The sequence below is a fragment of the Podarcis vaucheri genome (assembly GCF_965113315.1).
Source record: "Podarcis vaucheri genome assembly, chromosome: 1".
Taxonomy (NCBI): domain Eukaryota; kingdom Metazoa; phylum Chordata; class Lepidosauria; order Squamata; family Lacertidae; genus Podarcis; species Podarcis vaucheri.
Genome location: NC_138759.1, coordinates 75,127,602 through 75,154,405, shown reverse-complemented (window position 1 = coordinate 75,154,405; position 26,804 = coordinate 75,127,602). Strand labels below are relative to the sequence as shown.

Genomic DNA, 26,804 nt, shown 5'->3' with positions numbered 1-26,804 from the left:
GCAAGAGAAATAATTGGATTTTATTCTTGTTTATCCATATATATCCTAAGGCAGCTTTCATGTTTTGCTTCTAGTTCAGGAGCAATGGATCACGCTGACTCACAACTGCCAATAAAATACTGGAAGCCAGGAAAGCTTACTGTAAGAAAAGTTTCCATTGCCAGGGGTGTAATTCTCAAAATACATTCATTCACATGCAGAGGCAGAAACTGGAATCCCATTTATTAGAACCGCAGCCCAACTCAGACAGTGTGGCAAGCTATTTAAAAATCAGTGCTCTCAACTATATTGATGCCATCAAAAACATGGAACTAAGATTTCTTTGAGGGGTTTTTGGGAGACATCTCATCATTTATCCAGTATGAGAAAGGCAGGTTTCTATTCTTTGAGCAAACCAAGCTGCTCACCATCAGCTGGAAGAGCTCCTTACTGGTTTACTTCCACCAGGATTGGGGAACCTTCAGATGTTGTTGGAGTCTCAACTCTCATGGCCAATGGTCAGGGAAGCCCTGCCTCATCACATCTCCTGACTGTGACACACAGTAAGGTAAAGGGACCCCGGCCATTAGGTCCAGTCGCGGACGACTCTGGAGTTGCAGTGCTCATCTCGCTCTATAGGCCGAGGGAGCTGGCGTTTTTCTGTAGACAGCTTCCGGGTCATGTGGCCAGCATGACTAAGCCGCTTCTGACAAAACCATAGCAGTGCATGGAAACGCCGTTTACCTTACCTATTTATCTACTTGCACTTTGATGTACTTTCAAATTGCTAGGTTGGCAGGAGCATGGACCGAGCCACGGGAGCTCACCCCGTCGCAGGGATTCGAACCACCGACCTTCTGATTGGCAAGCCCTAGGCTCAGTGGTTTAACCCACAGCGTCACCCGTGTCCCTGTAGTGACATGAAAATATGAAACCCTAAGAGATAAAATTCAGCAAGGTAATCTTGACACCTCGGACCAGAAATTTAGAAGCTAATCTCCCTGTATTAAGATGTTTTCTCTCTTTACCTTCTCCTGCTGCCATGAGTTACGGAAAGATTTTAAAAACTGAATTGTTTCACAACAATTCCCTGATTTGACTTTGAAAACTGCCCAAGTATCGCACCATTTGATGATTAAAGCATATGGGGTTGCATGCAAAGTGATATGCCCTGACAGCACAAAGGATTTCCACTTGAACAGCGTGACATCCCCCATCTCCTCTCCCTGTGGAACCCCTAAAATATGTTCTAGAGGTTCCCCCCAACCTCCAGAGCAGATTTGGGGAGTGCATGGCAGGAGCAGGGGAAATTCCTATTGCATCAGCAGAAATCCTTGTGTTGACAGGGCATGCCCTGTTTAGGGAAGTTTTTAATGACTGATGTTTTAATGAATTTAATCTTTGTTGGAAGCCGCTCAGAGTGTCTGGGGAAACCCAGCCAGATGGACAGAGTATAAATAATAAATTACTGTTATTAAATTATTATATGTTAATTGGGTACCTCCCATTTTTAAAATGTTTTAAAAATAAAATCAATGCTCTCAACTATATTGATGCCATCAAAAACATGGGACGAAGAGAGGCTTTTGAGAGCCATTTCACCATTTATTCAGTACAAGAATAAAAAACCCATCATTTGACAGTATTTGGTCAGTTAAATGCTACATCCCAATGAAGTGATTTTATTGTGCATTGCTTTGCACTGACTTACATTGAACCTCACCTGCTCACTCAGTTTGGAGAGATCCTTTTGGAGCTCTTCTGTTTTCTTGGGTTCTCATAATTCCAAATAATTGGATGCAATTTGCCACTTTAGTGCTCCCCCCTAAATTCAGAACATTTATGAATTAAATAGTACTAACTATCCCAATTGCTATTTTGTACATCCCTCCATTGTGAAAAACACTCATTTATTCCAACTTAATCAGGTATTGGTCTGTAAAAGAGCATCCCCTCTTGTCCCATGGCTGGTAAATTTACTCTAGGGAAGTCAAAAGTCCTAAAACATACATGGACCAGAGAAGATGGTCAAGATCTATGGGAGTAGAGGTAACAGAACACTGAAGCCATTCTACAGGCTATAAAGAATGAGATGATAGTGAAATCCTAAATCACAAGCAGCAGTTCAGCCCGTAGAGGTTGAGGGGGGTCATGGGGTTTTTTCAGCCCTCCACTCCTGCCACAATAAAAATATTTCTCCATATGGTAAGGTGGCTCATCAGAGAGTGGGCTCCAATTGACATGAAGATGCCAGGTTTTCCCCAATGCAATTCCCCCACCTGAAGTAAAACAGACCAGAATTCTGCCATTTCGTCCTGTGTATTTTGTGGAACAGCTAGCCATATTCTGTGGAGATGGCATCCCATACCAAATTGAAAGAACTGACTTCATCTAGTATGGCAGTTCCAAGTTTGGCAGGATTTTGTCAGAACATCCTAGACCTATGACTCTTTAAATAAATTTTAAAAAACCCATTTGCCATCACAACTGTGGTATAAGAAAGCTAGAAAAGTCTTGTTACTTGCTGTTCCTGCTGGAGCACCAAGTCTGGTTTGAGATGACAGAGCGCCATCTAGTGATCAGATTAGCTGTTTGTTTTTTTAAAAAGCCAGTACATGGTAGGAGTGGGCCGACTCAATCCTAAATTCCACAAATCCTAGTTTATAAAACCAACTCCCTCATCCCCAAACTCTTGAGTTCCACTTCCTGGAACTGTGCAAATCAGTAATTTACCAAAAGGGGCAGACATGCACTCAGAATTAAGGATCTTTGCATCCATCTTGGCCCAGGGAACTGAGCTCATAGTTCTTTCAAACACATTCCTCCCCTCCACCCTTATTCATTTAAGCAGCCTAATCTGGGGGTGGGGAAGTTCTTGCCATTACACAAGGGGGAATGACCCTGCAGGCCTCTAGATATGGTTTGGCTACAACTCAAATATATAAAAGGATGTCATATAGAGGAGGGAGAAAGGTTGTTTTCTGCTGCTCCAGAGAAGCGGACACGGAGCAATGGATCCAAACTACAAGAAAGAAGATTCCACCTAAACATTAGGAAGAACTTCCTGACAATAAGAGCTGTTTGACAGTGGAATTTGCTGCCAAGGAGTGTGGTGGAGTCTCCTTCTTTGGAGGTCTTTAAGCAGAGGCTTGACAACCATATGTCAGGAGTGCTCTGATGGTGTTTCCTGCTTGGCAGGGGGTTGGACTCGATGGCCCTTGTGGTCTATTCCAACTCTATGATTCTATTCTATGATTCCTGCCATTCCTGAACTTTGCTCATGCTGGCTCAGGCAACTGGGAATTGGGACTCCAGCACCTGGAAGGTCAGACGCTCCTGACCCCTTTATCAAACCATTGTGAAGTCAGAAATCTTTTTTGGTTACTGCAAAACATCTAGAGATCTATTTTCTACCCACCTCTAGCACAAAAAATCGCCACCTTCTCTCACTTCCACGGGTGTGCATGTGTGTACTCATCTCCTCATCCCAGAGGGAAACAAGCTTTTCTCCCGTGTCAGTACAGGAAAGAGACGAGAAAGCTTCTCTCTCTCTCTCTCTCTCTCTCTCTCACACACACACACACTCTCTCTCTCACACACACACACACAGTTGGAAGTTTGAGTGCAACTAAGCTTGCAGAAGAGGGGTTTGCATAAAGACAGAGAAGTCAGCATAAAGGTACAGTGATAGTCTGGGAATATAATAAATACTAATAAATAATAATAATATATTACTTATATCCCAACCATCTGGCCACGCCTTCCCAGCCACTCTGGGCGGCTTCCAACAGTATATTAAGAACACAATTAGACTGATAAGTCTTAGGTGTACTTCCCTCACATTAACAGACTTCAAGAAGTCAGCTGGGAGCTATCCTGAGTAAAAGGAGCAAGGATGGCTGCCTTTCTTTAGTTTGTTAGGTTAGAGAACTAGAAACTTTCCTAGCCTAGTTATTTACTTCATACAATCAACTACTTTGTTATTTTTCTTACTCTACAAGCATCTCTGTGTGCGCTTGTTTATTTGCCTAGCTGGAGTACCAGCAATGATTTTTCAGAAAGAGCTAATGAAGTGTGGAGAAGTGGGGTTAAGAAATAAAGAGGGGCTCTCCCAGAAGCAAGAATGAGGTCTGGAGTCATACGGAGCAGAGCAGAGGAAGCAAGAGGGTGGTGGCATTCACCAAACTAGGTTAGTGAAAACCTGGCATGTCTCCTGGTGCCACCATAACATTTTCTTAAGAGCATTTTGGTTAGTGAAAAGGCATATTGTAAGCTAAAAGAAAGTTGAGATGTCACCCTTTCATTAGAACATTAAAGGTTTCCTGAGAATAACGATGGAACAACTGGGAAACAAAACTAATTAAGCAATTAGTTTTGCTTCCCACTTGATTTAAGCAATGGTGCAAATGGACCCATAGACTCAGTCTTCAACTCAGGACTTGCAAGAAATGTAATGATCTGATACTGTACATATTCTCACATAGGTCTTCCTGTTATAGGAGTTTTTAGAAATCATGGGGGGGGAGTAAATATACAAACAGCTCTTCTTAAACGTTTTATTCATCATTCAAAAAGAAAACATTCCATAATCTTTTTACCAAAAAAAAGGCTTTGGAAAGACGGGGGGGGGGGGGAACGGACGACAGTTCCTTCCCCGGTTTTTCCAAGTTTTTTCCAGACCTTTGCACCTCTAGTTTCACAGCACTTTGCTCCATGAAAAACTATAGTTAACAAGTAGGAACAGGCATTCTTAAGGGATGCATTCCTTTAATTAGCTGCAATTATGTTACATCAATTATTTCAAAAAAAATTAAAGTGATAGTAAGAAGTTTTTGAGGTCCCCCTTATTACTTTTCTTATTTTCTTCAAGATGAAGCAGTCTTTTCAGCTGTGCAAAGTGGTCTTTGATGTTTCTCTGAGTCCTGGAGGAAGAACGAGGTGTTGATTGACCAGATGATGTTCTGGAATTGGGTGTCCCTCTGTTGGATCCAGAATGATGGTGGCTGACAGATGTGGTTTTGTTTGAAGACTTCCCAGCTGACGCCTTTCTGCCCAAACCCTCTCTACTCTTCCCAGAATGCCTTGTTGTTTTCCCACATGCACTGCAGGTAACAAGCAGGACATTCTTTGCTTCCTTGTACTTCTTCAAAAGCTTTGTTTGTTTTAAATTGAGTTTGTAGCCCTTTGCTTCCCGATTAAGTAGTTTTTGTATCTGTGGAGTCACCCTCCTTTTAGGCATCAGACGTACCCTAACATTACCTGGAAGGAGAAACTGGAAACAGTAATGACACACTCGGTTCACCGAATCTTGGGTTTTGTCTTCTCTGTTGCTGAGTGTCCACAGTAAAAACCGTGCTTGGGCAGGGCAAGTGTCTGCCAGCTGCCGTGCTGCATCTTCCAAGTACTGCGGCCTGCCCATTGTCTTGAACAGATCCAAATGTCTGTGGCAAATGGGTGAGCTTCAAAGCGAGCGATGATGGAATTGGCCAGGACTCCAGCAGCCTACTCTCTGGCACAAATTATGTGACTGCCTGCAGAAGCAAAGTTAAAATAAAATAAATAAAATGTAAGAAACAGATTATTGCAGTTGGATTAATAGCTTGCAATGCAATACATGTGAGACCATTTAACAGATGCAATTAATATTATTTTCCTCTGCAGAGTAAACACACATTAGGTTTCATTGGTGTGTTGTGCCCGTCCCTGGTACTCTGGATCATCACTTGCCATCAAGCACAAGTGTCTTCACCATTTTCTCTCTTTCAGTGCTTTTAACTGTGAAGGATAAACGAATATTCCCAAAATTATGACTGGCTGACAAAGCAATTATTATTTGAGGACATTCAAACAATGTGCAGCCGAACACACACTGTTCTTATGTTATGCATTTTAATGTTCTTTATATTCTAAATCACCTGTGATCCCCAGATGAAGGCCAGAATATACCGTACATTTAATAAATACATAAATAAATCATATGGGACCCATTCTCTTGCTGTTCAAAAGGGTTGATCAAGGAAGGCTGAAGCAACAGAAAAAACAACAACTTACTATCTGTCTGAACTTCAGCTGGGGAGTTGCCTCTGCATCAGTCACCCCACACTTGCAATCAAAATTTGCACTAGAAAGGCTTTAGACAGCACCTGTATGAGAATTCAGAACAGAAAATTCAAGTAATAAAACCAAATAAAAACAGGTACTCCTAAGAGTCTCAAAGAGAAGTAATCAAATCACTAGCCCTGTATGAACAACTATGGAATTTCAAGTTACTGACTCCTTGGCTGAGCTGACACGCAATGGGGGCCATAATTTAAAGTTATGTGCGTGGATCTTAGGCTTGTGTACCCTCCCAAAAAATGCTTAGCATGAATGTAATCCTCTATCCCAAATTGCAGCCTGATTTGGCATGGTCAAGGACAAAATAATCACGTGATTCTGATGACTATAAACTGACCCCTAGGTTACTGAAAGGGCTACATTATTGGGGATGGGGGAGTCAGAAACTCTGGCTATAGCAAAAAGGATCAGCTACATAGCAGACCATCACTCAGCACAAAATGATCACATTGTGTGCGGGGGTCACATTCCAGGGCTGGCATGTATACACAAAACACTTATACCTGAACCACCCCCGTACGACCATCCTTACTTTCCAAGATGTGGTCATACTGTACAGAAGATTAAAAAGATGATTCTGTAGGGGTCTCACAGGCCTTTGCAAGAGTAGCATAAACTAGTTGGCTTAGGTGAGCATAAGGCCATGAGTTTAACAAGTATCAGACTGCCAACAAGGTCAAGCTAACCTGAATCAAAGTTTCCATATGCCAATGTCAATTTACCGTTGCGTGACTTTACAAAGTTTACTGCCAACTACTATTGCTGCAAGAACGATGCTGGCACGATCCATTTCTGCACTAGTACTGAAAAATAGCTTTGTTGTGAAGTTATGACCACAAACCAAATCATTTTTGTATTGACCCAAAAGAAGCCAAAAAAATAATTGATTGTAAACCTTTGGAAGTAAACCCATGCAATGAAATGGAATTTACTTCTGAGTAAACGCACACCAAGAATGAAGGCAGCGGCCTTAAGCAGAGTCAAAGCCTTTGGTTCATCTAGCATTCTAGCTCATAGCTATCAACTTCTCTCCAGGGTTTCAGACAGGAGTCTTTCCCAACCCTACCTAAAGATGCCAGGGCTCTTCCACTATGGGGTACATATGGCAAATAGACGCCACACTTGCCACACGCACCCCAGCCAATTTGTAGCACTTTATCAGCTCGAATGATTGGCGGCGGTAAAAGCAGAATCCCAGCGAATGACAGAGTTAATGAAAGAAAGAAAGGCAGCAGGATAAACCCCAAGCAATAACAATCAATGAAGAACGGATACAAAATGGGGCACTCAAAGAAACTCACCTTGTCAGCTCAGCAGGTACCCCCACTCGCCCCCCCCCCAAAAAAAACCCCACTCTCGGGAGAACAACAACAACAGTAAAACCCGAATCCTTCTCCGGCAGAGGACCGAACTAACACAGCATTTTAAACCCGAGATGAAAACCCCACCGCTGTTGCACAGACACGTGGCGAGCAAACCCCTGTTCATGTCACGTGGCGCGTCGGAACACGTCCTCCCCGGAAGAAGAAGGGCGCGTGCGTGCTTCCGCATGGAGCGGAGGGGCGGAAGTGACCTCACGCTCATTTAAACAAAAAAAACCAACTGGTTGACGATTACGAGGTGATATAAGAGGTGGGAAGAGGAGCTTCGGGGCCGGAAGTGAGGAAGGAGGGGGAGGGAGGCGTCCGTGAGGAACTTTTTCCGTCAGCTGGGCGAGGGAAGGAGGGAGGGAGAAGGTCCTCTCGAGGGGCGGCAGGAGCAGCAGCGAGGCTGAGCGGCGGCGCCCCTCTTCCGGGGCGAAAGGGCCACGGAGCCCAGGATGGAGTTCCGCGATATCCTGATGGTGGCGTCGGAGCAGCAGGGGCTGAGCGCAGTGCCGGTGAGGACTGGCGGAGGCGCGAGGGAGGGAGGCAGGCGAAAGGACGGTTGGCGGCGGGGAAGAGGCGACGGCGACCTCCTCTCGCCGAACCGGCTGCGGCCCGTCGCTTCCCTTCTGGGTGCCTCTCTCTTTGCTCTCCTCGAAGCGGACTTTCTTCTGAGTCGAGTCTTCTCGGGCTCTTCTTTCTGTCTCTCTCGCTCCCGTGTTTTCCGTGCACGCTACTCGCTCTGCTTTTGTGTTGCTAATCTGTTGCTCGCTCAGCTGCCGGCGCCCGGCGAGAGGAGCCTGTTCGGCGAGGTGTCACCGGCGAGGGGGGGGGGGAGGGGGAATGCTTTTATCAAATGCATTTCTCGCTTGAGTCACAGAAAGATGCCTTTGTTCAAAAGCTGCTCCTGCTGCTGCTGCTTTTTTCTTTTCTTTTTTTCCGGATAGCGAACACTTGACTTCAAATCCCTACCCTTTCCTTCTTTTTTTTTAATCGCAAAAAATAACTTTAAAACTTTAGAAAACGAGACCGAAAAGTTGGTTTTGCAGTTTCCTCTACATATGCTAGGTTGCTAACCTTAAAATCGTTTTGCAGTTGATCTGAAGCTTGGCCTAAAAACGTAGGGCTAATGTTTGCATTGAGGTTGTACAGTGTCCAAGCAGAATGTGAGGGTTCAGGGAACTTTTTGGATCACTTCTTTTTCTTTTTTGAAATTATTTTGTCAAAGTAATAATCATAAATAAAAATGAGCATCCCACCACCGAGACCATTCCATTTTAGCTATCCAACCTCCCAAAATTTAAACACTTCTTGTGATGGTTTGACCCCTTTCTGTTTTAACAATACAAATTCCACAAACACCCTCCATATCTCCTCAAAATCCTTTCTCCTGCATATTTCCCATCTTACCTTAATTGCACATGTTAATTTATCATTAATAGCTATATCCCACTCCTCTTTATACCAACTTGAATTCTTAAAGGGTTATACTATCTGGCTTATACTTTCTAAGAGAGCTTCTCCGGGCTTTGAAGATGTGCAGCAGGGTTTTCTGGGTGTAACAACAGCAGCAAAAGCCAGCCTAAGCATGCCTACTTAGACTTTAGGCAGATGCTTGTTAAACAAATAGCTGCTGTAGTCTATTTGTGAAACTCAGGTGTTGCAGACAGCACATATAATCAAGTTGTGAGTTTTATATTTATCTGACTTACCTGAATTTGGCTTATGGGTGTGGGACTATATTTTAAAGAATCAGAATACAAATGGATATCTAGATTTGTTGTATCATTGAATGGCTGTATAAGAATTACAGTTAGCAAGGAAGTACTAAATGAAAGAGTTCTTAGGATCATGGTGATCATTGCATGTTCTTCTGGTAAAAGGTGTAAGATATTTGATAAAGCAAAGTTTATTTTAAAAAAGCTTCAGGTGTTACAAAAACTGGCAACATAATATTAGTATTATGTAGCATTAGTTAAGGGTAGGTAGCTACTGGGTTACAAAGGAGCTTACAGGGGTACTTCTGGTTATGAACGCTTCTGGTTACGCATGCTTCGGGTTACGAGCTCCGTTAACCCAGAGCTCCTGGTTGCGAACTTTGCCCTGGATGTGAGCGGAAGTCACTGATAAGAACGGTTTCAGCTCAAGAACGGACCTCCGGAACGAATTCCGTTTGTAACCAGAGGTACCACTGTACTGACATTTTCTTTCTTCCTTTTTCTGAAGAAGCATGTTGGGAAGAATATCCTGAGAGTTATGCCACCTTTTTTAGTATCTTAAAATTTGGTATCAAATATTTTCTCAAATACTGGGTCATAATGATATTTTGGAAACTGTTGGTAAAATTCTGGTAAGAGACAGTGCATTTAATTTTTCTCTCCCCCATCCCATATAATTAATCCAATGCAGCATTAAATAGAATAGATTAAGCTTGGTCCAGTGCACCATGGGCGTAGTAGTGTGCATGAAGTATTTCCTATTTGTCAGAGGTTCTCAGGCTTTTTATCCTCAGGGCCCTCTGGAGATGGCTTCAAATTACACTGAGATCCACTAATCACAAAATGGTGGTTCAGATGTAGAGCCAGTAACACAGTGGTGGCAGACAGAGGCAGAGTTTGGCATAACCAGCTGGCGGTTACTGACATCACTTTCTACTGATATCTGATCCACCTTCAGAAATTACTAAATGATTTGCCACAGTATTTTCCTTGTGGCAGGGAGTTCCATAGCTCAGCTTTCCTCTGGCTAAGTACATACATTTGCTCAGCCTCCCCATTTTAAGCAAAGTGTGCTTATCCAGAGGCTGTAAGTAGAGAAGGCCTCTTCATTTACAGTGGTGCCTCGCAAGACGAAATTAATTCCTTCTGCGAGTTTTTTTGTCTTGTGATTTTTTCGTCTTGCGAAGCACGGTTTTCCTGGGTATTAACGGTTTTAAGAAAAAGGAAACAAACTTGCAAGATGTTTTCGTCTTGCGAAGCAAGCCCATAGGGAAATTCGTCTTGCGAAGCAACTCAAAAAACGAAAAACTCTTTCGTCTTGCGCGTTTTTCATCTTGCGAGGCATTCGTCTTGCAAGGTACCACTGTATATTTTTCCCTTCCGGCCCCCCACCAATGCCTCTCAAAGTGTTTTCACCCATTTGCTGTATTCCCTTCTCTCCATGCCAAACTCCCAATATTTTTTATCCCAGCTTCCTGATCCTTTTATATCAGCTTCTCTCATCCTCTTCTTTTCTTTTCCTAGTTTATGTATTATTAGTTCATTTATTTATTACCATAAAAATGAAACTTTTATTTCCATTTCTAATTTCCATCAATGCTTACCCTGGTCCTTTCCTCTCAGAGAAGGGAGGGATTGCCTCGCTTCTCTCTCTCTCTCTCTCTCTCTCTCTCTCTCTCAACTTGTTTCCTGGACACCAGAGTGCAAGAAGTTGCTGATGTAGGCATTGGTCCAATCAAAAGTCTTATCACATGGTTAGGAGACTGGGCAGGTATTTGAGGAGGCTGTGGCACTGAGGCCAACCTCAGAGTGGCCCAAGCCCCACTGGTATGCACCCAGCCTTCTGTTTGAGGGAGCCTGCCCTAGACTAGAGCATAACAGAGCTCTATTCTCCCTATGGAGTTAGAGGGAGCAGACCACTGCCCCTTCATCACTCTTCCTTGGTCAAGTGGAGTGGGACAGAGAGGACTGGTTAGAGATTTTGGAGTTAATGGACTGGCATGGTGACAGCCCCATTATATGCTATGGAGGGAACAGGGCTTTGTTATAACCTTTGGAGACTTTTATGTGATGCCACATCCTCAGGGGATGGATCAAGCACAAGGTATATTTTCTATGAGTAGACAGCATGATGATTTAAATGCCTATTGCAGGTCTTTTTATTTAGTCCATGTCTTGATTTTAATTCTCCAGGAAAATACGCAAGTCTCAGTCTAACGAGAAAACATTCTTCTCTTTGTATCTCATTAATAGTGTCAGTTGAAATATTTATTCTAATGTCCCAAACCTTTACCAGTGCTGGGTTGCTGTCGTTTCCTCAAATAGTGTGCAGCTATAATCTTTGCTGACGTAGGAAAGATGATGTATTAGCAATTCTATTTTAAATGCCTTGCAGGCAAATCAATGCATGCTTACTTTGAAATAAATTCCACTTAAATCAGTGGGGCCTACTTTCAAGTAAGTGCTCATAGGATTGCAGTCTTAGACAAAAACTGGATACAGAAAAAAGGCCGGGCAGCAAATATATCCTGGACACCCTTAGCACAGTTGCACCAAATAGCTGTTCAATATGCATGTCTACTACACATGTAAAAAAAACGTTTCTTTTAACTTCTCCATACAACCAAAAAAACCACCATTCCAATTCTTATACCTGACCTTCAGTTTTCAAAGTAGGTTGTATAAGGTGACTATATTTTTTTAGCCGTAACATTTCCCCCCCTAGCTGGAGACTGCTCTGCTAGATCAGAGGTGGATAACCTGTGGCCTTTCAAGTCTTGCTGGGCTACAACTTCCATCATTAGCCAGGCTGATGGGAGTGGGGAGTCCCATTGCTTGGAGAATCACAGGTCTCTCTTCACATAAATCTTATCCCATTTCTATTAAGAGTTCATTTTCAGCAATGCCTTCTTCCATTTTAGTATTCTGAAAGTTTGGGCCATTCTTCAATTTAAAACAGATTAAATAGAAATTTGAGTCTTGTAAGTGATCCTGAATACAATATAGATTTCAACATGAAAGGACAGCTGCGAGTGTGAAGGGTTGGGTGTGAGAGAATGGTGTTCTTCTTGGGAACCCTGACTAAAAACAAAGAAACAGATTCCCCTCGGGGTCCCTTCCAACTATACAATTCTATGAAAAATAGGTTTCAGTGAAGCTAGGCCTTTAATTGGTATAAGTGGACATGGGGACAGTCCCCTAAAAATCAAGGAATGACTGCAACTTGATACAGAAAGCATTCTTACATACTTCTGTGCTACATGTTTGATTACTATTAGCCAATCATGTGGTTGCAATAAAACTTTCTATAATAGTTACATCCCACTGTTTTCTAAACCAGTCAGAAATCTCTGAGCTACTTTGAGCCCTCCCCAACCTTCTCATTATAATAATATTCATCAATGTCCATTTATATTAATTGCCTTATTTATTAACTGTCCACCAACATCTGCTTTCATTTATTTTGTGATTAATACATCCGTTCTTATACAGTATATTGATATAATATTAATTGCAATCGTTCTGCCTAGCCAGTCTCCCTTCAGCATTGCTATGGCAATTGACCTCCTTGAATTCTTTCAGTGTCAGGACACTGGCTGCTGCTTGTTCCTACCTAAAAGCAAGTGAGTTTTTTCCTAATAAGAAGGGTTAGTAAAAGTTCATGCAGCTTTTACTAGGCTACAATATATTAGGAAATGGAGTCTAAGCTACTAAAAGGGATTTAAAGAAAGCAAGAAACTATAGATTCCAAATAGGACAAGTAAATGGAGTTTTCTCTTTCAAGAGAACATATTATATGTTTTGAAGAAGCTATCAGTAAAGTTCATGTTTTATTAAATGCATATTGCCAGTGTGTGTGTGGATCGTGATCTCTTCATGGGAAAAGTGAATTAATCAATGAAAAGGAATCACAATTCAGAACAGGGGTGGGGCACCTGTGGCTTTCCAGGTGTTATTGGACTAATCCTCCTATCTGACCCAGCCAACATAGCCAGTGTTAGAGATGATAGGAATTGTATTCCATGAATATCTGGAGGGCCGCAGGTTCTCCACATCTGATTTAGAAATATAATTCCTGAAAGTATTTCTCTTAAAGAGCTTGTGCTGAATGAAAGCTCAGAAATGATTAATAAAATCTTGAGCATTTACTACAATTTTATCTTTATTGTTGACTTTGGGAAGTTCATCTCTTCCTGTAAGCGAGCAGAGTTAGTTAACATTTGCTTTCCTGTGGTTGCAGTCCTAGGCAACATTGAATGGCATTCAGAGGTTCCTTTCCTCTGACAGGAAGTCTGTTCCTCCAGCAGAAATAATCTTTCTGTTCAAATTATCTTACATTGGAAGAGAAGCATTGGATCCAGCCCATTAACTTGGAAAGTCTTACTTATTTTACATCTGAGTAAACATGACTAGGATTGGACTATTAAAATGTATGTATTAAGTTTCCCCGAAGGTAATTTCAGATTTGAGACACTTTAAAAACCATTATCAAGAAGTAAGCAGTTGCTGAAATGTTACTGCTAAGAAGGATTTTAGACTGAAACTATTCTTTGCTAGATAGTGAATAAGCACATTCATGATCATTTATATGAGAAATAGAAACAATAATGTATTGCATCATGTCTTGCTAAAATTATAGAGCTGTTAGTTCATCTCCCTTAGGGAAAACCATGCTAAGCAATAATTAGCTGTTTTCAAAATGAAGTGACTATTGGGCTTAGTAATGCTTCCACTGATAGCTCAGTTGTTGCTATAGATAACTCAAGATCTGACCCAAGTATGTAAATATCTATTAACTTTGTTTAAAAAGTAGTCCTTGTTATTGTTCAACAGTAACACATAGGGTCTGTGTAGCGTAGGGAATAAATCTGGCCAAAGGCAATGTGATAGTATAAGATAAAAAGAGAAAGTATTTTCAAAGTTTGAATTATAACATTTAGAATTTCTACATGATTTTGTCTTCTTGTTAAGCTGTAGTTTCAGAAATAGCATTGGGATCTTCAAATAAAGGGCTACTGCATTCTTGAAGTTGTTGGGTTTTTTTAGCTACACAGCAACTCTGTGGAGTGGTTACAGATAGGTAGCCGTGTTGGTCTGCCATAGTCAAAATAAAAAAATTCCTTCCAGTAGCACCTTAAAGACCAACTAAGTTAGTTCTTGGTATGAGCTTTCGTGTGCATGCACACTTCTTCGGATATCTTTTTTTTATATATATATTTTTTATTTTGTCTGTGGAGTGGGTCAGTGTTGTGAGATTTCTTCATTGTACTTATGACAACTGCCTACTTCTGTAAAAGTAACTTAAAGAAAAACCAGGTGGTGGTTTCACTCTTAGTTTGGAGAGGGCAGTGTTTTAAAAGACACCTGCTCTCTTTTAAAGATGGGATAAATGCTAATTTTGGAGCTAAAATAGTTTTGAATCATTTTCACCAATATTACAAGGCATGGAGGGTGTAATCAAGTTTTACAAAATGAACTTTTAAAGGCTTTTGTGGTTTTCAATTTCAATTATTGCTTAAATGCTCTGTAACAACAGCCATCTGCAGCTTGCATATTGCTACAGCTTTCAACCCTACAGTTGCCATCTGGTGGTGCTCAGAAAAGGATAATCAGTGTTTTAAAAAGCACACCAGGAGAGTTTGACCTGTTCTTTTCGCCACTGCGGACAAATCTTTGTATAAAGCTGGTACTTTTATCAAATAATGAGAATGGAATGTTACTGCCTGTCTAGCTTGTTCACTGAGTTGTTGAAGGGGAGAACTTGTAGCTGCAGTAGACTTTTATACCTCATACAAGCTACATGTTGTATAAAGTCTTGTATTAAAGTATTTGTTTTAGTGTTCCTTATTTCATTGAGAAGGAATATCAATATATTCTAAATTAGTAATTATAAACATACCACACACACACACACACACACACACATATGTAGTCAAAACAAAATTAAAAAATTCCTTCCAGTAGCACCTTAGAGACCAACTTCATTTGTTATTGGTATGAGCTTTCATATGTATGCACGCTTCTTCAGATACAAAGAAGATTGGTATCTGAAGAAGTGTGCATGCACACAAAAGCTCATACCAATAACAAACTTAGTTGGTCTCTAAGGTGCTACTGGACGGAATGTGTGTGTGTGTGTGTACAACATAAAACAGCTTTTTTCTTACACAGCTAAAGAAGTAATTACAATTAAATCTGACCATGTTTAAACACCCACCCCCAAATAAATCACAAATTAAGTACAAAAACTCTACTTGCATAAGCACTGAGACAGATTTTTGAATAAAATATAGCCTGTATTGTGTTATACCTATGCTCTTCTGATGTTGTACTGCAATTTCCATTAGCTCCAACCAACATAGCCAGTGGTCTGAGATGATGTCATTCAAAATGTTGTGATAAGATGGTTTATGACGTATTGTGGCATGTGGTTGTGGCCAGTGCTAAGCACCTTAAACACCACTGAAATCAATTGCTGAAAAGGCTTTTATTGTTAAATTGCCCAAAGCCCCCAACCTGTTGTGTATAGTAGCTAGAAACCTAGAGCCTTCGAGATTGGTGTGTGGTTCTGACATTTTGTCTCTTTTCAGAAAAGATACAGTTTGGCAGTAGGCCCTCCCAAGAAGGATCCAAAAGTGAAAGGTGTTCAGTCAGCAGCTGTGAGAGCTTTCCTCAAGCGGCAAGAAGAGGAACAAAGGAAAAAAGGTATATTTTTAAATTATCTGTCACTTATTTTTGGTGATAACTGTCTTCTGTTTCCTTTTTGAATATTGTTGCCATAGTTCCCTCATTTTTGGATGTGTATTGGCTTCTAGAATCCTCTGAAAGCAGTGGCAAAACTTTAAAAGTGGGTTCATTTCCTCCCCTCTGTTCTGCATTTATAACTGGATTCAGATTACTGAAGCCCATTCAAGGACTTCTGCGAGCACAACAAGGCTTCCCACCTTCCCTATCAATATCTCTGGGGTAGTACAGCATGCAGGGAGAGGGGGAGATCGTTCCATCAGGCAAGCAGGAATTCCATCAATGCTGCTGGGTTGTTTGGAACATCAGAGTGTTGAATTCCCCTCAGTGTGTACAATAGCTAGAAACTACAGCATCACAGAGATTGGTGCATAGTTTTGACACCTCGTTCTTTCAAAGCAAGCTTTATTTAACAGGCTTTTTGACAAATTCCAGAAGATACTGCACAGAACTGCTCTTTGAAAGTCCTCCTCAGTTTTGCAAGCAGTTGCCCGTGTTCAATGGGGAGCTGCTGCCTGAGAAACCCAAACCCACAGCCTCCTGGGTGTGCTGAATTAATTGTGCAGTTCTTTAGATCTCAGTCAGCCCTCGTGTTTAAAGTGGAGCTCTTAATTAAAATTCTGCTGTGTTATTTCCAAGGGTAGCTTTTATGTTCCATGTCTGCTATTTGATTGCTTAGATAGTTTGTAGTCAGAATGTAAACTCTGAGCATGACCTTTACAATGCACACTAGCCATTGCAGTTTTTCAAGCTATCCCAAGACTTTTCATGCGCAAAAAATATTTTACATAGGAACTTTCCTTCTTTTACAGTCATTGAAGAAAAAAGAAGAAAAGAAGAACTTCTTGCTAAACGTGTAGAACTGAAACATGACCGAAAAGCAAGAGCTATGGCTTCACGGACGAAGGACAATTTCCGTGGCTATAATGGCATTCCTGTTGAAGAGAAGCCTAAAAAGAGGCAAGGCCGTGAAAACAGTTCTGAAGGAAACACAGAAGGAGGTGAATGCATGACAGGTGATGAAATGGAGCAATTTGAATATGATCAGACAGAATCGGAGCATGAATTGGAAGAATATGAAGAAAAGCCATCCAAAGCACCAGTGAAACCAAAGGTGCCTCCCAAAAGTGCACCTCCAACATTGAACTTTAGGGACCTTTTAAAGCTGGCTGAAAAGAAACAGTATGAACCAGTTGAAATAAAAGTTCCTCTGAAAAAGACTGAGGAAAGACCCATGACAGCGGAAGAACTGAGAGAGCGAGAATACTTAGAGCGGAAACACAAAAAGGGGGTTATACTAAAAGAGAAAAAAGTTGGGAAAGAAATAAAACAGGTCACTATATCAAATTCTTCCAAGAAGGAATTTTCACAGAAGGAGGTCATAAATGCTAAACCCAGTAAGCATTCAGCGGACAAACATTCCTTGTCGAAAGGAAGCCTTTCCTCTCAAAGTAGTACGGACAAGAAATCAAGGGGACCAGCTTTAAATGAAAAGCATTTGAAGTTGTCATCTGCCTCCAAACCCAACCCTTCTGAGAAAGCAAAACCTGCACATAAGGTCCCTTTGAAAAGCCCATCAAACAGCAGTCAAATTAAACCAGCATCTAATGGGGGTGGGAAGTCTGGACCTAACTCTCATACCCCAACTTTGAAAACGACTGCAAATGGAATTCTCAGGCATCCATCTGCTAAAGAAATTGGTCTGAAAAAAACTACTAGCCAAACAAAACCATCTGGTGTGGCTCCTTCCCAGCATGAAAGTGTTAAAAATGTCAGCTCCAAGCAAGCAAGCCGCAATTCAGGCACAGGAGGACCTCTTCCACGAGCAAAGAGCAGCTTGAGTACAGGTCCAGGTCGGCCAAGCAGCAGTTTGATTGTCGGACGTGGACCACAGGGCAGTAGTTCAGGCATGGGACCTGGACGATTAGGTAGTGGCTCAGGATCTGGGCAACGAAGCAGCAGCTCAAGTGCGGGACTTGTACGGCCAGGCAGTAACTTAGGTGTGGGACCTAGCAGACCAGGCAACAGTTCAGGACCAGTGCGTTCTGGAAGTAGTCAAAGCATAGGACCCGGGCGGCCAAATAGTCTAAACGCAGGACCGGCAAGAGGTAGTAACTCAGGATTGGGACCAGGCCGGCCAAACGCCACTTCAGTTGGAACTCTGAAACCAAAGTGTACGGTTGTATCAGAAACAATCTCTTCTAAAAATCTGGTACCACGACAAGGTAGCGGACAAATGAATGGAATGAGGCCATTTCCACAGCAAAGACCCAGGATCCCCCCACAAGGTATCTTTACAGTTTGAGTTTATGAATAATTTGATACGTACTCTTTGTTTCATTCATACATTTGTTGTCTCACTGTAACTGTTTGGACTTGGAGTTGTATATATTCCAATCTAGTGCATGTTAATTGAATGTGAGTTCCATTGAGTTCAGCGGTAGTACAGTACTCCGAGAATTTGTATAGGATCTCATTCTACCATAAACTTTGTAAACAAAAAAAGCAAAGCAAAACATGGACTGTTTTTCAAACTACTTTGCAGATTTGATTGCTCCTCACAAACATACGTATGGTAGCGTGTAGGAAACCTTAGATAAATTTTATGATCTTGTTTACGTCAGGTACATTTATGTGATTTCTGGTTTCTACAAGTTCATGCAAATTCAGTGTGAGCAGGAAAGGCTGTAACAGAGATATTGTGGTTGACATTAATTCCCTGATTGATTTAAGGGTAAGAAGCTCCCTTGATCCGAAGCATAGGAATCACTCCAGTTGGGGGAGGGCAGGGTTGAGCTTTATTTTTCTTGGAGCAATCCTTTGCCAAGGCAGACAGGATTTCAACTTAATCTTTGCAGCAGTCAGTAGCCCTTACTCTCCCATAACAAAGGTTCTCTTATTCTAGATTAGCTTGCTGCAACTCCAGTGCTTGTACTGTATGAAGAAGCGATGTCAACCATTTTGGAGAGGGAGACGATTCTGGAATGCTGTAGATGTACACAGATAACGCTTTGCTGCTAAGCACAAATCATCCTTCGCCTTGCCCTGCTTTTCCAAATCTGGGCCTAACATGTCAAGCAGATGGAATTAAGTGCAGATTTTGTGTTCTAGTGTAGAGAAACTGCATGGGAATTATCCCCTCCCCCCAAATAATACTGGAACCCAGGGCAATTCAACTAACCTGAATGTTGGAAGATTCAGGACAGATAAAAGAGAACTACTGCATACAGCACATACCGGTAGTTCAACTATGAAATTCATTTCTATAAGATGTGATGGCCACAATCTTAGATATGTTGGAAAGTGAATTGGAAGCATTAATGGAGGATAGGGCTTGCCATGATGTTCTACCGCCACTGTTATCTATCTATAGCACTCAGGTCCTGCTTGCAAACTTTCTATAAGCATCTGGTTGGTCACTGTGAGAACAGGATGTTGGACCAGTTGGGTCTTGTGTCTGGTACATAATAAGCTACCTAATAATGCTTGAAGCAAAAGGCCTAGTAAACACACACCATTTAGTATTCTTGTTATGAGGTGGATTTCAGATTTGTATTCCAAGAGTAGATTTGTTGTGTTGATGCAATACGCCCCTGCATTTGAAAAGAACATTTCTTTTTGCCAAGCCATTTATAGTGATCAACTAAATTTGTTACTTAAATGCTGGGTAGCGGGGATGAGTAACTTGTGTGCCTTCAGATGATGATGAACTCACATCAGCCCCCGTCAGCCATGGCCAGCAATCAGAAATGATGGAACTTGTAGTCCAGCAACATTTGGAGGGCCAAAAGTTAATCTGCCTTCATTACACCAATAGCTGTCCTGAATGTAACCCATGTAAAGCCTCATGAAGTGACTGTATCAGCTAGTGAAAAACCAATGCAGCACAAAAATAAATGTTGCAGCGGGTTTGGAAGTGTGTATTACATTTCTGAATTTCACCCCTTAGGTTTTCCAAGACCAACTCTTCCACCGATTACTAGTAAAAGGCAATATGAAGATGATGAAGATGAATATGATTCTGAAATGGAGGACTTCATAGATGATGAAGGAGAGTCCCAGGAAGAAATCTCTAGACATATTAAAGAGATATTTGGCTATGATCGGGCTAGGTGAGAAAAAGAATTTTGCATCATTTTATACCATTGTGTAGTTATGACAGTCTCTATAACATTCATGTAAGGTGCATAAATAAAGTTTTCCCCGATACAGTTTCATAATTTAGTCTGCTTGAGTACTTTTGAAATTAATCAGGAGTTCCTTAAGAAAACAGAGTTTGAGCAAAAGTTCTCAATGGTTTCTGTCAACTATAATTGAGGATAAAAAATATGAATGTGCATGTACTCAAAAAATGCAAGAAAGGGGCTGATATACTACTATATGCAGCCTATTTATTTACTAGTATTTGCCAAAGCAAATGATTACTGAGACTAAAGATCCCCACCCCTGCACTGAAAGGAACTGACTTGGTCCAGCCATATAATTATAAGGTTACTTGAAACATATTTCTGTTTTATTTAAAAGCATATACAATTCTGGTTCTGAAACACATGCATTTATGTATTATAGCAAAAGTGAACATATTGCATTTCATTTTGCCTATTACTCTCAGATATAAAGACGAAAGTGATTATGCCTTACGCTACATGGAAAGCAGCTGGAAGGAGCAACAGAAGGAGGAAGCCAAAAGGTAAGCAGAGTTGAATCTATCCACTTCACTCTCCCAGATTTTGGTCATTCATCAAAAAGAAACAGTTCCATTAATGTGATTCCAAATAATGATGAGTTTGGAATCATTGTGAGCCATGGCAAGCAATGTGAGCAAAATGGTTGAAGTCTGTGAAGGGGAGATTTTTGGGGAGAGAAGCTGTGGAAATGATTCAAAGTCAGCCATAAATATATTGGCATGCTGTGGAGATCTGCCCGTTTTCATCACAGTGCTGTTAACCTGGAACCAAAAGCCCTCCATAAATTTGAAATAAGTGAGGACAATGTGACCAACTTGGTGGAGAGATCAACTGGGATAATATTCCTGGTAGATTCTTACCCATCTTTGTTAGTGTATAGAGCCTCAGCATCCATGCTTGCTTGAATGATGGTCCCTGGGAAGACTGTCAAAGACTGTAGCTTCCTCAGAAAGGCAGTGATCTCCTAAAAACAATTTTAAATATTGGGCCCAAATGGATACAATGATTTTTGTCCCATTAAAAATGTTCTACTCAGTGAAGCTAAGATGATTATATGGACCAATTCCTGCTATTGTGAGTTTTTTTGCGTACAGTGGTACCTCGGGTTAAGTACTTAATTCGTTCCAGAGGTCCGTACTTAATCTGAAACTGTTCTTAACCTGAAGCACCACTTTAGGTAATGAGGCCTCCTGCTGCTGCCATGCCACTGGAGCCCAATTTCTGTTCTTATCCTGAAGCAAAGTTCTTAACCTGAAGCACTATTTCTGGGTTAGCGGAGTCTGTAACCTGAAGCGTATGTAACCCAGGCACCACTGTACTTATTTAGCATATATTGAAGCTAAGACTTCTGTCGGCAGAAGCCCTGCACAAGGACCTCTGCTTGTGCAACAGTGCTTTCCCCTGCCTCTCCCCACAGGCCTCTCAAAATTGGCTCTGGGGAAGGGTCAGCAGAATCCCTAGAACAGAATGGGGGGTATTGTTCCATCTGGCAAGCTGGGATGCTTGCACAGGCAGAATGATTGGAAGAATGGAACATTTAATTCAAGCAGGTCTTTAAGCTGCTGCAAAACAGTCCATGGCAGGGATTGCCAACCTGGCACTAATTGGTGCCCCTGGGAACACCACCGCCCCCACTCTGAGTTTTAATTTAAAATAAGCAAGTGTCTAGCTCTTCTAAAATGAAAGTTATGGGGCAAAATGTACAGGTACCTTCTCTGTGGGGGGAGTGTGATGTGGCCACCTTGTATATTTTTCCTAGTACAGAGGAATGCCCTCTGTTTTTATTGCATAGCAATTCTGTGTGTATTGCATGGTCTCCACAATCAGCTGGCTCCCCATAGTGAGCATAAGGTTGTCGGGGGTAGTTTTCTCTCTAATTTTGTGTTACACCGCACTGTCCATGTGCATTATTTTGTGACTAGTGCCCTCAGGACTCGCCTGGAATTTGTAAAATGCCCACTGCTCCAAAAAGATTGGTGGTCCCTGTTCTGTGGTTTCACTGCAACAAGCTTACATGCCTAAGCCTCTGGAAGTGTACTGTGCAAAAATAGAATATAAATGCAATCAGTTTGGTTTCCTGTCTGGTCATTTATAGGATCGTCTGGAGGTATTATTGAGCCTTGTAGCATATTCAAAGCATCATGTGAATACAAATTTCAGCTGCTCTAACTCGCTATATTTATACTCTTAATTGGGGGATATCATTATTGTTCAGGCCCATTGCAGCAGCAATTACAATTAGCTAGCTTTTCTAAGAAGTATTTATATAGCATGTTTTTAGTATTGGGTTGGCTTGTAACCTTGTGCCATCTCAATATGTTATGGGAACCATTTATTTTTATATTCCCAGTCTAATTGTAGCATATTCCAGTGCTGTTGCATCCCTGGAAATGTCAGGCAGTTTCTAATATGGCTTCTCTAGGGAATATCCTAAACCTAGCTAAGATTTCTGCAAGCTGTCTAGTGATGGGTAATTGTAAGAGGGGTTATGTTGATTTCCTCCTGGCTAGGGACTTTTTGTGCTCCTACATTTTGGGTTTAATTATCTTCAGATTTTAGTGTAACTAAATCTTTATTCCGCAGCTTGAGGCTTGGAATGCAGGAAGATCTAGAAGAGCTAAGACGTGAAGAAGAGGAATTGAAACGAAAGAAGCAGGCAAAGAAGCTGAGAACCCGTTAATCAGTTTGCCATTGCTATGGTTTTCTTGTTATTCTTCCATTTCTCTCCCCCCCCCCCATTCTGCTGCTTGTTCCAAATTTCAGCTTTAGTTTTACTTTGCATATGAAAGGGTAAAAACGTGAGTAGAAAATGGAAATATAGAAATATGGTTCTTTAATTTGACCCGCAAATTCATATTTTTAATATTTGCCAATGCCTCCTTTTTATAAAATAAATGCACTAATTGAGAATATAGACGGAATTAAAGTGGAAATGAATGTTACTACTGCCTAAATTAGTTCAAGGATGCCAGCAGACTACTGACTGACTATGCACTGGCTTGCAAAATGTGGGCCCTCACACCAGTACGACAGCCTGCATTCTTCATTTTACTTTAAAAAGGAATAATGTTGTTTGTGTCCTGAGTCAAGATTCTTAAATATCATTCTTCCCATTCAGATAAAGCACAGATTAAAAAATTGTCGCTGCTGTTCCTGATGTTGAAAGCAATATTGACCTGTATTGGAGAAGATTATTTGAAAAAGCAATGTTATCATGAAAGGTCATGAGCGTTGTCTTCGAAAAGTAATAGACTGAACCTATCCCCTAGAAGTAGCTGTTGTGGAACAAACAGACAGCAGTGTCTGGCATGAAGAAAAGAAAACGGCATCATACATGCCAACAGAAATCTCATCCTGCCTCCCCTTGCAAAGCTAACTTGCTGGTTCTAGTAATATAAGGTTGTTTCTCTGGCTTCTTGAATTCAGTAGAGTGGGGCCTTGGGAAACCCTGTATCTATTCCCATGTGTTTGAAGTCTTCCTTGAGCTGATAAGAGTCAGTCCACTGCCTGATGTTTTCCTATCCTGCTGTGCAGAAGATAGAATTGAGCTGCTTCGTGTCATTTAGAAATTATTTCAATAAGAAATGGGACCAAATGAGTTTGCCTTGTAGGTCTGGGATTTCATTGCCAAAAATAAAAATAAAATTATCTTGGGAAACGCAAACTTACATTTTATATAGATATATAATTTCTATGACTTTGGCTTAACTACATTTTAGGAATATTTTTAGAATATACCCCATTTTTTCCAGGCTCCATTTCTAGATTAAGTGCATATTGCATAACAACTCCAAAGCCTGCTGGTGTATATTGCCAACTAGTTTATTCCAGAATAGACACCAATTCAATCTACATCCTTCTCATTGTAGGCATCTTTATAGTTATTCTTAACAGTTGTTCAATAAAGCAGCTGAATAAATTCCCCACAAAGAAACAGACCTTTATACTTTGTCAAAAGGTCATTTTTGTTGGTTTTTGAACGCTTGGTTACACACCAATTTAAAGCTACTACAAAATTAACACAGTAGTTGTATGTTACAAAAAGTTCTAGGTTTTCCCCCATTTAAAAGTACTGTGGTTTGGGATTTCAGTCGTGTTTCATGTATTTTATTACTCTGGTGTCCATGGTATGCTGTCAAATAAATAAAAAAATGATTATGCTTGCTAAAAATTGCATCGTTAGGCCAATAATGAAGAATATGATACTCTTCTAAAAGCTAAAACTAAGGTAGGACAGTGTATCCTGATTAGTGTTCTAGCGGAGAGGTATTCTAGCAAAGATTGACTACATTTTAAAGAATAATTGGAGGTGAAATAGTAATAAGTAACAGGAATGAATGAATTCAGCCTTCAAAATGAGAAGTGGAGTTTAATCAGGAGAATTAATGTAAAGAAAATAAAGAACCTTTGCTTATAAAATCCTTCAGCCACCCCTTTTTGTTGTTGGGTGGTGTTTGCTGAAATGAAACTATTGGACAGTTGCTACAGTTAGCATGCATCTGAACTGGAACTCTTAACTTAAAGGTTACTGTTATCACTAGTGCTATTTCCCCCCATTTGTCTGCGTTACATCTTGCTGTGATTTATACACACATGAATCTGGCAAATGCAACCATTTGTCTTTTTAATTCGTTCAAGGCAATGACTGTTGGAAACATAACCAGGCTGCTGTATTATTCTAATGTGAGGATGTATCTTAATAATCAGCCTAGGTACAGTCCTCAGCAAGCTGAAGAATTTGTAGCACCAGAAATCTGAACAGAAATCTTCATTATTCACATGCATGTTTTAACCACGTCTTGTAAGTTCTGTTCAAGACTGTATTCTGAAACATTTCAGTGTTAACTTGTCTTGTAGAAGATAACATAATCAATATTGCCAATCTTCTTTTATCACTTTAGAACTTCCAAAATAGAAACTTGCCCTGAACATGAGAATAATCATGCATTCTAGAGAATAATTGTATTCTCTTTTGAGATGATGAGCTGTTTTAACATATCTGTTTGCATTATTTGTGTGTGGCAGGAAAATGTTTTTCCCGTCATTTTTCTTGGTTCTTCCCCTTAAAATAAATATATCAATTATTTAATGGTTCATTAATCAGCTAGAATATTCATTTCTTCCAAGGCATATACAACACTGAAGCAAAAGAAACAAATTGAATATTTTCCTTTTGGAGGTGTCAGGCTTCTATAGAGACGTCATAGATTGCATTAGCAGAACTCTAAGTTGCTGATTCTGTTCAGTGAAAGATGTGCCTTCTTTTACATACATTAATATTTCCAGGAATGTAGGATGAAGAGTTAATTCTGCTGTCAAAGATGCTTTGCTGATGCTTGATCATGTGAAATAGCATAGTTTTTTATAAAGTCCTTCCAGGTCTTGCATTGCACAACTACAGTAGTTAGTATTTATTGATATTACTAAGTAAAACTGAAGGGCACTTTGTATTTAATTAAAACTTAATTTTGCAATTGCCTTATATGTATTTTATTAAGGCTGTACTTACACTTTTTACAGCAGTATCTGACAGAGGCCAGGGCAGCACGTTTCATGGAAAATCCTAGCAAACAACTCTGATTTATTCTTTAATGGAGAACTCTTTCAAAATGTATAAAATCTTATTTTTTATAAGCCCCTGGTTTTTATCCAGCATAACTAATTTTTATTTGGCTTTGGCTTTCTGTAAATTTAATTACCCCAAAGTGTATTTCTACATATATTGCAGGATACCAAAACACTGGAAAGAAAATACAGTCTTGAAGAGACTAGTAAATTAATTGTGATGACTATGTTGGATTTCTATTTATTTTGTTGAGTCAGAGTACTACAATCAAGTGTTAGCATATAACTGAGGATGCTTCTAGATTCCATGTTCTGTTTTTTGTGAAGCTCATTGTGTTTAACACAATGTGACAAATCAGGTAAAAACTGTTAACCTTATTGGTTTTTTTTCTGGTGCTGTCAGAGTGTATGCTTTTGCACATTTGAAGTGCAGTCTGAAAGCAAATTATGTATATAATAAATTACAGACATTAAAACATTTTATTGAATTTTTCACTGGTTTGCATTAATTTGTAGGAGACTTTAAAATACCACGGTGTTCCTTCCACAGAACTCCTTGCAAAATAGTCTTTGATCCTTAAAGTTTGCTCTTTCACTCTGTTATTAAGTGTCTGAGCCATGCAGAAGCTGCTGGAATTTATTAGATCATATTACAGAGTATCAAAATAGCTGAGTTATTAAATAGCAGATCAAATATTAAAAGTTTTAATTGGATGATGCCGTTTCTGACTACTTTGTCATAGTCACTAATGTTAGGGAATAATATTGACTGAGTTCAGTACAAATACTGTGCTATAGTTCAGTAACATATAAGATTGTATCTTAGTGGAAAATTAAAAACTGGGAAAGCAGTTGTCCATTGAGCTGTAACACAGCATATATCTGTTGAATTTCATCTTTATGGCTTTAGCCCAGTTAATACAAAAATCAAAAACTTCACGTCATGCTTGCCATATCATGACTGTACTTTGTATTCTGTAATTGCTTCCCTAAATCAATGAGGGAGCCAAAGACTCTTTAGATGTTAAAGTGAATTAATTTTGCACACCCTCAGCATGACCCTATGGCCTCTTCCCCTTCATCCACACTTTTAGCAGCTTCATTTTGGTACTCAAAGCCACCTGCTACCC

General features: G+C 40.4%; 2 protein-coding genes across 3 annotated transcripts; one reads left to right on the top strand and one right to left on the bottom strand.

Annotated features, from left to right (window-relative positions):
* Positions 1–4,523: 4,523 nt before the first annotated feature.
* On the bottom strand, positions 4,524–7,598 carry RMP24 (ribonuclease MRP subunit p24). Of its 2 annotated transcripts, XM_082195285.1 has the most exons (3): positions 7,398–7,597; positions 6,031–6,122; positions 4,524–5,510 (listed from the first exon to the last, which is right to left on the bottom strand). In XM_082195285.1, the coding sequence occupies exon 3, from the start codon at positions 5,396–5,398 to the stop codon at positions 4,790–4,792; it is 609 nt and encodes a 202-aa protein (XP_082051411.1). In that variant the 5' UTR covers positions 5,399–5,510; positions 6,031–6,122; positions 7,398–7,597; the 3' UTR covers positions 4,524–4,789. The 2 variants fall into 2 exon arrangements, with proteins under 2 accessions (XP_082051411.1, XP_082051412.1); XM_082195286.1 differs by lacking the exon at positions 6,031–6,122 and having other exon boundaries at positions 7,398–7,598.
* A 197-nt stretch (positions 7,599–7,795) lies between these two features.
* SPTY2D1 (SPT2 chromatin protein domain containing 1) lies at positions 7,796–26,167 on the top strand. The gene is made up of 6 exons (XM_082193553.1): positions 7,796–7,975; positions 15,769–15,883; positions 16,735–18,210; positions 19,872–20,034; positions 20,535–20,612; positions 22,693–26,167. Exons 1-6 carry the CDS (start codon positions 7,916–7,918, stop codon positions 22,787–22,789), a joined length of 1,989 nt encoding a protein of 662 aa, XP_082049679.1. The 5' UTR covers positions 7,796–7,915; the 3' UTR covers positions 22,790–26,167.
* Positions 26,168–26,804: the final 637 nt, after the last annotated feature.

What these genes read in the sequence shown, in the direction of transcription:
- RMP24 (XM_082195286.1), bottom strand. Translation starts at nt 5,398, where the DNA reads ATGGGCAGGCCGCAGTACTTGGAAGATGCAGCACGGCAGCTGGCAGAC.
- SPTY2D1 (XM_082193553.1), top strand. Translation starts at nt 7,916, where the DNA reads ATGGAGTTCCGCGATATCCTGATGGTGGCGTCGGAGCAGCAGGGGCTG. An exon ending in ACCCAGGATCCCCCCACAAG is followed by an intron (nt 18,211 to 19,871) that starts GTATCTTTACAG and finishes TTCACCCCTTAG; the next exon opens with GTTTTCCAAGACCAACTCTT. An exon ending in TTTGGCTATGATCGGGCTAG is followed by an intron (nt 20,035 to 20,534) that starts GTGAGAAAAAGA and finishes TATTACTCTCAG; the next exon opens with ATATAAAGACGAAAGTGATT.